The sequence below is a fragment of the Gymnoscopelus microlampas genome (assembly GCF_963454915.1).
Source record: "Gymnoscopelus microlampas genome assembly, chromosome: 19".
NCBI lineage: Eukaryota > Metazoa > Chordata > Actinopteri > Myctophiformes > Myctophidae > Gymnoscopelus > Gymnoscopelus microlampas.
The window spans coordinates 9,256,393-9,271,146 of NC_139956.1; the positions used below are offsets into that span (position 1 = coordinate 9,256,393).

Consider the following 14,754-nt stretch of genomic DNA (forward strand, 5'->3'; position numbering starts at 1 on the left):
ACAGAGTATGGCATTCATTTACAAAAATACATAAAAAGGTGCGATATGGAGATACAAGGTTTCTGCCCGACAGCAATGATATACTAGGATAGTATAGGGTGAGTATAGATGTGACTGACGGGTCACAATCCAGGCTACAGGTTGCTGTTATGTTTGAAACAGCAGCAGATGGAACGGAAGAGGGAAGATGTTTTATCCACACACCGTAAAATAAAGAGGGAAGCTTTTTATCCACACACAACCTAAAATGTTACCCCTAATAGTGATGTTGGTAAAGCAATGACCTTTGACCTCTAAACTCAAGACAGTAAATGAGAAGGGAGGAACAATGGTTTATTGTTCCAAAAGGCATGTTTTGGGTGTTACAGTAATTTTTACAGCACATTACTGTATGTTCTGTTAAACATTTAACAGATTAACAGTTTACAGTACATGTGTGTTCTGTTAACGGCATATGTAGGGCTGAAGTGGTTCAATGAATACAGTGATGTCATCCTACACCATCCTGTGCGCCTCCTCTCCTCCCTGCTGCTCCTCCTCCATCCTGTGTCTCCTCCTCCTCTCCTGGGCTCTCTTCTCCTCCTCCTTGGCCTGGTGGTTGATGTTCTTGGAGGCCCTGATGGCAGACTTCATGGAGGTCTCGATCCAGGCGTGGGGCAGCGCGGTGTGCTCCCCGGCGAAGTGCACGCGGCCCTCGCTGGCGAACAGCTCCTTGGCGTAGTCGATGTGCTGGTAGGGGGTGAAGAAGGCGAACGCTCCCAGGCTGTAGGGGTCCACACCCCACTTCTTCACCAGCACCCCGGTGCACAGGGACCTGATCGATGACACGGTACAGTGAATATAGAACATACAGGGATTAAAGCAGGGGTGGAAAAAGTACTCACATTTTTTTACTTGAGTAAAAGTATCAATACTGCAATGCAGAACTACTCTGTTACATGTGAAAGTCCGGAATTCAAAATTGACTTGAGTAAAAGTACACACATATTGGTATCAAAATGTGCTTAAAGTGCCAAAAGCCGAAAGTACTCATCGTGCAGAAAGAAGTTTTCAAATGTGTAAACATCTTTAGAAAATAGCAGATCTATAAGCCCACAATGTGTCGCATTGCGACACATTGTGAGCTTGCAGATCGGCTATTTTCAAATGGCCAAAATGTATATAGAGCTGAAGCAGTTAATGTATGTTTTGTAATAATAATCAAAATCTACAAAGTAACTAGTAACTCAAGTTTTCAAAGAATTGTAGTGGAGTAAAAGTACATTATTTGCCTGTAATGGAGATGTAATGGAGTAGAAGTAAAAGTACAGAAAATTGAAAATACTCCAGTAAAGTAAAAATACCTCAAAATTGTGCTACGTACAGTACTTGAGTACATGTACTTTGTTACTTTACACCATTGGATTAAAGCAAAAAACAAATCTCTTTTGATTTGTGAAACATTGGGAAAGGAGTATAGTGCCGTGTCTCCTAAACAATTAACATAATATGTGAGAATTATTATGTTTGGGTATTATCATTCTAAACCTATGTCCTTCCTGTTTTACATACAGCCAACCAGTTGAGGCAGATTGAGGCTTTAACCTTTTATGAAATATCAAACATTAGGGTTTGCTACTGAATACTCTTTAATCTTTTACAAATGACTGAAATCAAGTTGTGGCGACTGACAACTATAAAACTAAAAATACATTTAAAAAATGTAGGATATGCTCGTCCCTACTGTTTCTATAAACACGGTGACCCAAAAAACTAATCAAGTGAAGAAAAAGGAAATGTCCACACACTGTACCGCCTTTTCTTTATTATTTTAACCAAACAACAATGTTTCGCCCATGCACGGCTTCATCGTGCAGGGCTTCATCATGCAGGGCCTCATCAAGTTGATGATGAAGCCCTGCATGGGCGAAACTGTCACAATCTGCCCCTGCGCTGCCTGCCTCTGCCCCTGCCCTGTCTGCAAAGTCACCACAGGGCAAGGGCAGAGAGCCCTTACCCTGTGGTGACTTTGCCCAGTGTGTCTTCCTCCTGAGCTCCCCAGCCCCTCCCCTCTCCTCTTTGGACTCTGATTGCCTAGAGTGGACTCACCTGTGGGTGTCAGCCTTGCCAAGTTGGCTAACGAGCCCCAGAGACTATTTAAAAATGTCTGTGACCGCATTCTGTGCTGGTTCATTGTACAGTTGTTTGCTTCTCCTGGGTTTCAGAGTGTTGAGCTGTTGTGTATGTTTTCAGTGTCTGCTTTCGTTAACCTTGTTTAAGTTAAAGGAATAGTTCACCCATAACATTACTTATTTTCTATCAATTACACACCCCATGAAGCATTGAATTCATGGAGATTTTTTAGTTTTTGTCACATTCCTGGGCCAATAATTTGATAATAATAAAGATGCTAATGTATCCGGTAGGAAACACAAAGGAGACTCTTTGTTTCCTACCGGAGAGACCACCGGTTATCAAATTATTGGTTGAGGAAAGCGATAAAAACAAAAAAAAAACTCCATGAACTCAATGCTTCATGGGGTGTGTTATTGATATAAAATAAGTCATTTTTTGGTTGAACTACTCCTTTAAGTAAAGTCTTCCTCAACTGTCCTCCTTGGTTTCCTGCTTTACTTTGAGTTCTGAGTTCCTGCAAATGGGTCCAGAAACACCCGGGTCCCTCACAGAAACGTTGTTTGGTTAAAATAATAAAGAAAAGACGGGAGAGCAACCTATCGTGTGTGTGCGGACATTTCCTTTTTCTTCGACTGGCAACTATATAATCCATGAAAATAGTACAGTAGAATAGAAAAACACAAGACAAAGAGTCTAATATTGGATGTGGACTCTCTGTGATAAGGATAACAAGTTATCGGGGGCCGGGGCCAATCCCAAGTGTTAAATGACCTGATGTGCTCGCCGTGGATCTTCACCAGGTCAGCCAGGATGGCCTCCTTCAGATCCTCGTCACTCATGCCCTGGAAGATGGTAGCGTCGTCAGACCAGGTGTAGGAGGCCAGCAGCACACCTATGTCCTTGTTCTTGAAGTTGTGGCTGCATGGGGTAGTACAGTAGCAGGCATATTAGTTAACCCATTAACCCATTAAGACCTGCAACTGTGTCATTTTTTAGATTTGAGCTAAAAAGCATTATATTACACTTTGGGCTATTCAAAAATAGCAGATATACAAGCTCATAGCGCGGCACCGAGTGCCACGCTACGAGCTTGTAGATCTGCTATATCTGCTCACAATGTGTCGCATCGTGGCGTGTTGTGAGCTTGTAGATCGGCTATTTTCAATGAATAATGCAATAAATAAAACTGATACTAACAGCAAAACTATTAAAAAACTAAACTAAACTAGCAAAGCCACAAAGAAGAAAAAAAGTCAACTAATGAAAAATGTAAAAACAAAAATAACCTTGGGTAGTAGATGAACCTGGCAGGCAGGTCTGTGATGCTCTTTCCTCCCTTAATGCCGTCCTTCTCCCAGAACTTCTCACTGAAGGTGAGGACAACCTGCAATCAATCAATGAATGACTACCGTATTATTTTCATACCTCAGATCAGTGGTTCTCAAACTTCTACATGTCAAGGACCCCCAAATTGACACTTATCAGCCCGCGGACCCCCATTTGAAAAGACAAGCCACGGACCCCCATAAGAGAAGATTTGTACGGCTCTCTAGCAGTGATTCTCAACCATTTTCTTTTCTAGGACCCCCAGTTTGACATGTATTAGGCTACGGACCCCCATTTAATGGCATCTCCATCTCTGGGACCCCAATTTATACTGTAAAATCAATGTTAATTTAACTCTGAGAGTGTACAAATGGAACCAAATGGACCCGTTAGGGTCCTTGTATGTATAGATATGTGACAGTGAGATGTGAGCACCTTGGTGGAGCTGTCATAGTGCACCATCCTCAGGGCGTAGCTCTTCTTCAGGGACAGAGAAGGCTGGAACTCCATGAGGTGGGTTGCCTTGGCGGTGGCTGTCACCAACACATAGTCTGCTTTCAACTCAGTCAGTCTGCTTTCACCTGCACAGGGAAATATCGTATAGAGCATTTGAAATTTCAAATGAAAATGGGTAAAGTCAGGTGATGTTTTCGAGAATCTTTGCGTGGAGCAGTGATGTAGAACTAACTATTTTGTGACAAACGACAGTGACCAAAGTCGACCAATCAGCAGCTGTGTTTACCTGTTTCCTGGTAGGACACGATGACGCCCTCGTCTGATTGGGTGATTTTCTTGACCTTGGAGTTGAGGAGGATGGTGGCGTCCAGGACACTGAGGAAGGCCTTCACGATGAGGTCAGTGCCTCCTGTCACTTCATAGTACCTGAAAGTTTGAAACACACAGAGTTCAAAGGTCAGAACAATAGACTATGTAGAATAGATCAGTGATTTGATTCATATTTGGATCTCTTTTAGCCCCTTGGATAATCTACCATGAGTCCACTTTAAAAACATAACATAACAATAATCATAAAAAGCCATATATTACAGCATGTAAAATCATAAATCATAATCATGAAAGAAAAATGTAAACTTACTTGGTGAAGTCGTTAATGTCACTCTGGATGTACAGTGTCTCTGTCAGAGCTGTGGGAAAAAAATACAAACATGATGGGTCTCACTCCTTCTGTCTGTCTGTGTGTGTGTCTGTCTGTCTGTGTGTATGTGTTGGTCGTACCCTGGTAGAAGATGCAGCTCTCATCTAGCAGATCTCCAATCATCTTGATGGCTCCAGCGCTGAGATGTCCCTGTTCCACCATGTACTCCTGTCACAGACAGACATGTGTTGATGCAAGCTGTGTATTGTTGCCGTCAGGCAGAAGCCTTGTATATCCATATTTCAACTTTTCTCGTGATGGGACACGTTGTACTGTGGATCTGCTATGTCTGCTATAGTTTTGACCATTTTTTAACGTGAAAGTGGTTAAGAGTGTCTATGTGTTTCTGTTCATATATTTGCAGTGGTGTCATGAAATGAATTCAAAGAACGATGTTGAGCATGTGTTTACCTTGGCAGAATATTGATCAAACTTCTTGAACATGGCGTTACAACCGTAGTTCTGCACCTCATGGTCAATCTGACGACAGAACATTATAATAATGACAAACATCAACTTTTCCATTCTGTACAATCTACTACAGTTCCCGCATTTAACAGACGCTCTTATCCAGAGTAAGAGAGAAATAAAACAAGTAAGCGCTACACAGTCGCAAGGACACAAGGTAAACATCAAACCGGGCCGGACCACCCACCTGTTTAAATAAAATTCATGGCATTTATGTACATAAGTCAACATAGTTTTCTCCCCTGAAATGTCTTAAAAAGGAGAGTGAACTGCCCACTCTTTTTTTATGAAGTAAAGAAGAAGAAAGGTTTCCACTGCTGTTGCTTTACAATATGGAGAATATTGTCGCTGTCAGGTGTCCAAAACCTTATTTTTATTTGTTTTTATTCGTGAAAATGGCTGCCGGTATACAAGCTCATACAAGACTGTCTACTTTGTGCGACAGTCTTATATGATGAAGTAGGGCATTACGGGGGGAAAAACACATTCTGCCCGGCAGCAACGATATGCAACATAAACAGTTTCTTTCTTTTCTTTTTTTTCTCCTTTATTTATTCAGGGAAACCCATTGAGAGCAAGCTCTCTTTTTCAAGGACACCCTGATAACAAACATTTGAATGACATTACAATGTCACAACTAATTTAACAAAAAAGCAAAAAAGTTTCAAACTGTAAATACTAGCACAGCTGGCCTTAACTGTCGAACCTTAATTAACAACCAATAATGATAATATAATGATTATAAAAATAATGATAATAATAACCTTCCTGATGGCATCCTTGAGGAGCTGAGATGGAGTCTTCCCCATCTCATCTCTAGTCAGGTTGTAGTGCAGGATGTCTGGGTTGGCCTGCACAGAGTAGGTCTTATGAAGCACGTTGTTCACCAGGTAGAACGTGTTCATGTCCTCCATGATGAACTCATTACGCGGAACACCCAACTTCTCCATGTAGGTGAGCAGAATCCTGAGAGAGAGAGAGAGAGAGAGATATTTGTGAGGGCGGATGGATGGATGGAGGAAGGGTGGAAGGGAGGTAGGACAGACAGACAGACAGACAGACAGACAGACAGACAGACAGACAGACAGACAGACAGACTCACCTGTGGAAGTTGGGGATCCTCATGGCTCCCAGCTCCACATACCATCCTTCCTCTTCATTCCTGTAGGTGTGGATCCTTCCTCCAACACGATCACTGGCCTCCACGATGGTCACCTGTTACCATGGTAACAAGAAGTATTAAGTATTAAGCAGTAGTATAAAGAAGTAGTTGTAATATTAAACAGTAGTATTGAAGAAGTTGTAATATTAAGCAGAAGTTGCAGTATTAAGCAGTAGTAGTAGTAGTGCTGGGTATGCTGTACCGTGTGTCCAGCATTCTCCAGCAGCAGAGCAGCATTCAGGGCAGATATTCCTCCCCCCACTATGGCTATGTGTTTGGGCTGCTCTGCACGGGGAAGCCCCTTCTCCACGATGTCCAGCAGCTCCTGGTAGTCCTCATCTCTCAGACAGTCGGCCAGGTTCTCAGCAGGGGGGTGGGACGGTTGGTGTTGGTGGTGGGGCAGGGACACTGAAATGTCTAAATTTACAATTGAGACATTTAGCAGACGCTCTTATCCAGAGCGAAAATGAGCACGGTAATCACATACATCAAATGCAGAGGGACAGTGTATTAGACAGTGTAGTATCAAATTAACAATCTGTATTGAACCTGTAGTGTACCAGGTAAACAATGAATCTAGCATCTGTTTAAACAACATCGATATTGACATTTTCAATACCATTGGATATCTTTTTTTTTATTTTTATTTTTACAGTTTTACAGTTAATATCAATTGATATGTCCTAAAAAAAAGAAAGAAAAAAAAGTCACATTTATTTTTAAATGTCTAATTTAAATAACGCTGTACGTTACCTGTGGTGCCCAACGCCAGCACAGAGCACAGAATCACTGACAGGGTGAAGGTCTGCATGGTGGCCAAGATGGACACTGTCTGGACACAAGTCAAGTCAGAATGAACACTAGCCTTCTTTGTCATTTGTACATACTGTGCGTCCTGAGAAGTCTGGGCACCTCAATGTGATATTGTCTTTTTTTCCTTTACATTTCTTTTACAAAATGTGAAAAAGTAAAGAATAAAAATATGCTTCAGAAAATGGTCTGAAATAATATAAAATATACACAATTAAATGTGAACATGCACAGTTAGGCCTACATCATTATCAGACCTAAATTCAACTTATTGCTTATGTAAGCCCACAATGACTGTCTATCCACAGGTTTTGTGGCAAATTGTAGCAATACACTTTTTTATTATTTCTTTTCTTTTCTTTTCTTTTCTTTTCTTTTCTTTTCTTTTCTTTTCTTTTCTTTTCTTTTCTTTTCTTTTCTTTTCTTTTCTTTTCTTTTCTTTTCTTTTCTTTTCTTTTCTTTTCTTTTCTTTTCTTTTATATCTAACACAGTGGTTCTCAAACTTTTTCACATCAAGGACCCCCAAATTAATATGTATTTGGCCACGGAACCCCATCTAGAAATATTTTGTGCCAGGGACCCACATAAAAGATTTTGGCAAAAATATCTCAAAATACACTGTAGGGTTACAGTGGTTAAACAGATGTTGACATTATATATTTTTTGAATAGCTGGGGACCCCCTGAGACCCCCAGACCAACACTTTGAGAGCCACTGATGACTGATCTAACAGAATGTGAGAGATGTGGTGAACTCACCGGGTTGGATTAGTTGCTGGCAGGGTCCTGTAATGTCAGGGCAGTGACTGGTGCATGTTCAGCTTTTTATACTTTAGACACATGTTGTCACACCGCCAGATGGGCACCGTTTTCTATAGCAAAGCGCTGATCAAATATGAGGAGAACACACACACACGCACGCACGCACGCACGCACGCACGCACGCACACACACACACACACACACACACACACACACACACACACACACACACACACACACACACACACACACACACACACACACACACACACACACACACACACACACGCAAGTTTGTATTACTTCACTTGTGAGGACATCAACATTTTAGGATTTCATGAATGCCATTTTGTGTTGTTTGCCATTTTTAACTACGAAGTATTGGAGTTTGTAGATCTTTTTTTTTTTGGTGTGTGAAAAGTCCAGCCCTAACCCCTAAACCTATAACCTCTAAATGCCAAATCCTAACACTAACCCCAAACTTTCCCTAATTGTGTAAGTGTGACAGGGTCAAAGCAGGGGGTGAAACCATTTTGTAACATTTTTTATTGATGATGAAAAACCTGTATTATGCACTTAAAAACATCATTCTCTTAAATGTATTTCTGCACTGCATGTTTTATGGTTGACAATGTATTTCCCCCCGGTCCCCGAGCCACTTGACATTGGACTCCCCTATAGGCTGCGTGACATTGACCTTGTGACTCCAGACGGCCAATGTCCCCAGGTCACGCTGGTGGCAGAGCAAATGAGGGCGGAGTAGGGTGTGGCCGCCACAAATACAAAAGTAGGCGCGGGCCATTCGAACAGCAGAGAGACAGGCACACAGGGGCAGTGTGGAAGTGACAGCCAGAAGGGACGGTTGTGCACAGGAGGAGCAGACATACCACGGAGCAGAGGTGGAGAATACAGCGATCGCGGCACGTACCAAGGCACCAGCAGCGGACGGTGAGCAGACGGCGCAGTAGCAGCAGAGACGGGGAGGACAGACAGACGAACCCAGGAACGGAGGAGAGGTCCAGTTGGCGATAACGTTGCGCGCTTCATACACTCATAGCCAGACACCTGTCTGGCTTGCGAGTAAGTGTTCTTCTATGCAACGTTACTTTTACAAACCCACGGTCCTAAACCCCATATGTGAAATATACCTGAACAGATGAACTGGTTCTAGTTTCTATGATTGCAGGCAATACGCACGAAGACAAGAAGAGACAGTGATTCTTGGCCTAAACCCCCGCTCCAGTTAAACCCCATACAAGGACATTCCCACCTTTTGCATTGAACCGTGATGAGTATATGATATAGCATTTGAATTGGCACTTGGCACTTTACTGCTTCAGTAATAGTTGGCACTTTAACGCTAAATTCATTATTTATTTGCTATAGGTTGCACAAGCCCTGTTTGTTTTAAGTATTTTGTGATTGTCTGTATTCCTGTATTTTAGTTAGTTAGTGGGCGCATTAGGAGGTTGAGGGTTTTAGTGTAGTGTTATATTGTGTTTATGTTTTTCAGTTTTAAGGCTTATAGATGCCAATGTTTTAGCTTAATAAAATCCGTTACCTTTTTATACAAACCTGTGTCCGTCCAATTCTCTTGTGGGATGTTGCAAAGCGTTGTTCTTACCTGGGCAAAACTGAACCTGTGAATAGCCTAAGACATTGTTATAGAGGACCCTACCTCTTAAATAAAAGGGTGGCGTAGTCTTGCAGTAGAATCACCATTATTATCCTCACAATAATTACGCACCCCGCACTTTATTGTGCACTCTATATTTTATTGTTGTGAGCTTAAATGTGGATGATAAATTACTTATTGGAAAAGGTCAGCATTCTGAAAAGAAGTGGCAAAGTTACATGTGACAGCCTGGCCACCGTCACATAAGCCTAATTCTAAGAATCGTTTTTCATATCATAAAACACCATTTCTCTTGTGAGAACCACAGTCAGTGTCATCACATCACTCTATTTCTCAAATTCTAATACATATTTGGCCCTCACAAGTACGGTAATACAAGCACTCTCTCTGTCTGTCTCACACACACACACACACACGCACGCACGCATGCACGCTCACTCACGCACGCGCGCGCGCGCACACACACACACACGCGCACACGCACGCGCACGCACACGCACACGCACACACACACACACACACACACACACACACACACACACACACACACACACACACACACACACACACACACACACACACACACACATATCACTGTGTCATTTACCACCTTATCTTCTATCTAGAGGTGTGTGTGTATGTGCTGACGGCTGCTGTTTGTTGTTAAAGTTCAGTGTTAGTCATGTGTTAAACCAAGGTCATATTACAGGTATGTGAACAACTTTCTTGGACACAAATATGTTGTTTCTATCCAAGTTCCAAGCTTAATCTGCATTATAAGTGCTAAGCAAAATTTTAAGTCAATATTCAGGTTGATAGTATGAAATGGAAGTGGTTTCCAGTCAGATAAAACATCTCTAAAGTCAAACTCAGGACATTAAAGCTTTATTATGTAACTTTTTCAGTGAATAACATTTTATTTTGTCCAAATTGTCCAATATTTGGGCTATGGCAGTATGCTGATACTATATACCTTATACAATTGGGGTGGTTGTATTTGGTCTATTTAGATCCACGCCCGACCACAGGTGTCAGTAGGCTACTGCTCCCAATTCGGCTACAATTTTGATTGGCGCAACCTCTGCCGGGACCCGATGATGCGGGACCTCATCTCGATCGGAGCTATTGTGGATAGTGAGGTTCCAAACGGGGCTATGTGTGACTCAAGGAAGGGACCTATGTGACGTTTGGCATTAATGTCATTCTGTATTGTAGAGTTTGTTTAATATAAAGGTGGTTCTAGTTTGTCTCCCTGCTTTTCTATTGAGAAATCTCGATCATGTGGTCAGGTAGGACACCTAGTGGTTGACAAGACGTATTGCATGAAACTAAACAAATAAAATAAATAACTCATCTTACATCCTCAGCTATAGCTTATACTGTAGCTAGGTGGGGGATATGTATTTCATATTTATTGTCTGACATTCAGACATGACAGAAAGAGATTTGATAAGTGGCTTCTTTTAAAATGTGTAGCGCTGTGGAATAGAATAGACAACATGGCACATCAGGAGTCCATTATTATATATTTAGGGCTAGGCCTATGTGATTCTGGTATATTACCTTTTTGTAAAGCACATTTTGCTATTTTCACAGAATTGAGGCAGCTATTAGCAATCATTTCCTTTAGCTGTCTTGTTGTCTTCACCTGATGCAATTGTGTGTACAGGTACCATGTGCAATAGGCCTACTAAGATTCTCCTGCAACTCATGTTATGATCATGTTACTTTACGAATCACCAAAGTTAAACACATTTTTATATGTTTCTACATTATAATGAAGAAAATATATAGCTATATCTAGATTTTCTTTTCAAAATAATAAACGGACATAGGCATGTCTTGCCACGGACATGTTTGTCCGTGTACAGACATGTTGATGACCCCTGCTGTTCAGTGATTCTAAAACAAACATTGTAATTTTAAAAACAAGAAAGGGCAGGGCCGGAACGGGAAGCAACTGATGTGAAAAGCCCATAACCTATCTGCCACAAACGCATGTCCAACTAGAAAACACATGTATTAACGTTACAGAATAACATTACCGGATACAGTACAATATCAGCAGTAAATAGACTGCAACAAAACAGCCGTGCTTGGAAAGGGTGTGTTTGATTGGCGTTTGGTTTATCATTCCTGTACGCTTGATTATTTCCCCCCTCACAACCAAACCACACACTCTTGACATCAGGAGCACTGGCAGAGACTAATTATATTCCACCAACATTCTAAACATGTTTGTGGTTGGCCCAGGCTGACACATTATTAGGATAGATAGTTTAGTTATGAGTTATTGTTGTTTAAAAACATGTTTTTTTTCCCCCTGAAAAGTTAATATTTTGGACAGTTTCTACCTGACAGGAGAGATATGGAGATCAACATGTGTTGATGTCAGACACAACATAAACCAAACTACTATGGAGATTAGATTTTCTACATGCACTGTCAGACACAACAGCGTAAAGTGTAATTGTCAAGATATAAAGGTCATCTTGGGCTAAAATGCAAGCATATGAATGTGGGAATTTTGTATTAGTGCAGCAGTGATAATCATCATACAGGGTTGGAAAATAGTCATCTTTGATGAGAATGTGTCAAGTGGACAGTATGTGTTTCTGGGTGTTGAGGGTGATTTTGTAAAACAGAATGGCAGCCAGCATTGGCGGCAAGAATCTTATTTTGCTACTTCCCCCTATTTTTAGGATACATGCCACATTTCATACTTGTATGACTACACTTGTAGTACTTTAATATTTGCAATATTTGCATCGACAAAGATACAAAGCTACACATTCAAGTTGAGCTGGGTTCAACTTCCAGATACAAAGGATACAAAGCTACAACTGTAGCTCCGATGTCTGCACGTTTGATGACGTCAGCGACCGCGCTGAGCAACACAGATACAAAGCAACACAGCGACAAAGATGCAGTGTATTTTTGTATCTTTGTATCTTTTAATCTGCCCGTGTGAACGCACCATAAAGCTGTCATCTATGTCCAAACTTGGCTCCATCATCACCTCACTGGTTTGCTGACTGCTTACTTCCTCATTCTAAACAACTCATATTTCTCCGGGGCTGTCTGGCAAAATAAAGAAACATCAATCATTGCACCAGGCGGCATGTGAGGTATTTGATACCTGGAAAAACACCATAGGCCTACAGTGGATGGATGCCCAACTTAACAATTCAATACAAGCTTTATTTCAGGGGGTCCATAGTACATATACAAATAATAGCCAAAATACATAACATATATACATTTGAGGAAAAGAAAAGAAAAGTTAAAAATCATAAGATCATAAATAGAGTCTGATTCTCCAGTGTTTACGCAGCCTGGCAAGTAGCCTGGGATCAATACATTATTTGGGGCCCCCCGTGAAATGTACATATATGGGGTCAAATGCACATACAGTTTATGGAGATTAACACGCAAACATGCACTGATGTCAGACACAACACTCAAATGTACATACTATATGGAGTCAAATGCACATATATGGAGTCAAATGCATATGCAGTTTATGGAGATCAACATGCACTGATGTCAGACACAACAGAAACCATGTCAAATGCACATATATGGAGATTTGCACATATAGATGCACATAATGGAGTCTAATGCACATACAGCATAGCCCCGTAAAATGCAGGGGTCAAATGCACAAATCTGGGAGTTCTATTTGATTCAGACCTAGATTTTTCTAAGTGTAACAGAGTGGTTCACTACCTCAGCCTGGTGGCCTGAAGGTCTAATATCTCCACCGAGCGATAGGGATATTCCCTTGGCTTAGCGGTTAAGATGTTGGCTTTCCACACGGGAGACCCAGGTTTGAATTCCGAGCGTTACATAAGCACTTTTCTAATATCACAGAATCAGCCATCTGGCAAATTAGGAATATCGCAAAAAATCTGATCTTATATAATATTTTATTCAACCATCGCAAACCCTTATCCATGCCTTTGTCACAAACCATTTGTGATATATATTTTTTCCCCCTGTGTCAGGATACTCCATGCCAAATATTATACTTGTTTCGCCACAAACATAATTATGCAATAAAGAAGGGGTTTGGGGGCTCCTGAGACCAAATGGCCCTGAGTTGGGGGTGTTCTTTATGAACTTGTAATGGCCCCAAGGTAAAGAGGCTGATAGGAAATAACAGTGAAAAAAAGTAGCAGAAAACATCCTGAGAGGTGGGTCTGGCTCCCTGACAATATGACCAAACACCCAAATAACGTGATAAAGAGTTTTTCTCTTGACATCACATGGTTGTTGTCACACATAGAAGTCATGAGTGTAAAGCTGTCATCTATGTCCAAACTTGGTTCCATCATCACCTCACTGATCACTGATTAGTGATTACTTCCTCATTCTAACAAACTCATATTTCTCCAGCAGGGCTGTCTGGGAAAATAAAGAAACATCAATCATTGCTCATCAGGCGGCATGCAAGGTATTTGGTACCTGGAAAAACAACCGTACAGTGGATAAAAAACAACCATACCGGATGATGGATGCCCAGTTTGACAGCCAGCCACAAGCGTCAGGTGTTAAAAAGAATGTCACTCTGACATTTTCTTCTTGTAATTCTGGCTAATGGAGATGTTGGCTCGATATAAGCCCATTGTAATGCAAGAGTTGCATGATAAAATAAACAAAGTTAATTATTTAATCATATAATTATTATCATTATTATCACAGAAAGTACGCAAGAGGAAGCCGAGGTTTATTCAGTTACAATGGACACTACTATTTAAATAAGGTCGATCACATTTTCAGATATACTGTAAATCACAGTTCGCAAAGATTAAAATGATATCGCCATCTGAGTTAACATCACAGAGTTTTATGGGATTCGAGAATATCTCAGATCAATCTGCAGAAGCACTGGAAGGAAGAAATCTACTGTGTCTGCACTGTCTTATAGGGTAGGCACATTGGTTGGCATAAGTGTGAGAGAGGATTTTTCTTTTACAGTAATGATCATGATCTAATGATCATTACAATGTCCTGATGTTAAAGAAAATACTTAGAAGAGAAAAAAGTTTGTTTTATTTATGGACAATCAAAATCTGTTTCATTTTGATGTGGTCATAATTGAACCTAATGTTGATGTGGCACAATGACTATCAAGAAAATCAAAACATGGCACTTCATGTCAAAAAGGTCGCTGACCCCCTTTTGGTTTCCTCAGAATAGTAACCCTAACCCTAACCTTTTCTCTTCTTTTTCTCTCACCGCAGGCCCTCCTGTCTTTTCTCTCACCGCAGGCCCTCCTGTCTTTTCTCTCACCGCAGGCCCTCCTGTCGCTGTCCAT

The 14,754-nt window shown here is 41.1% G+C and overlaps 1 protein-coding gene across 1 annotated transcript; it reads right to left on the reverse strand.

Annotated features, from left to right (window-relative positions):
* Nucleotides 1-495: 495 nt before the first annotated feature.
* On the reverse strand, nucleotides 496-14,754 carry LOC311034364 (L-amino-acid oxidase-like; the record flags this gene model as incomplete). Its single annotated transcript, XM_084042245.1, has 13 exons — nucleotides 496-814; nucleotides 2,887-3,033; nucleotides 3,402-3,499; nucleotides 3,877-4,022; nucleotides 4,184-4,323; nucleotides 4,538-4,586; nucleotides 4,678-4,765; nucleotides 5,009-5,077; nucleotides 5,830-6,031; nucleotides 6,168-6,280; nucleotides 6,430-6,635; nucleotides 6,981-7,055; nucleotides 14,676-14,754. The coding sequence occupies 13 exons, from the start codon at nucleotides 14,752-14,754 to the stop codon at nucleotides 496-498; spliced, it is 1,731 nt and encodes a 576-aa protein (XP_083898371.1).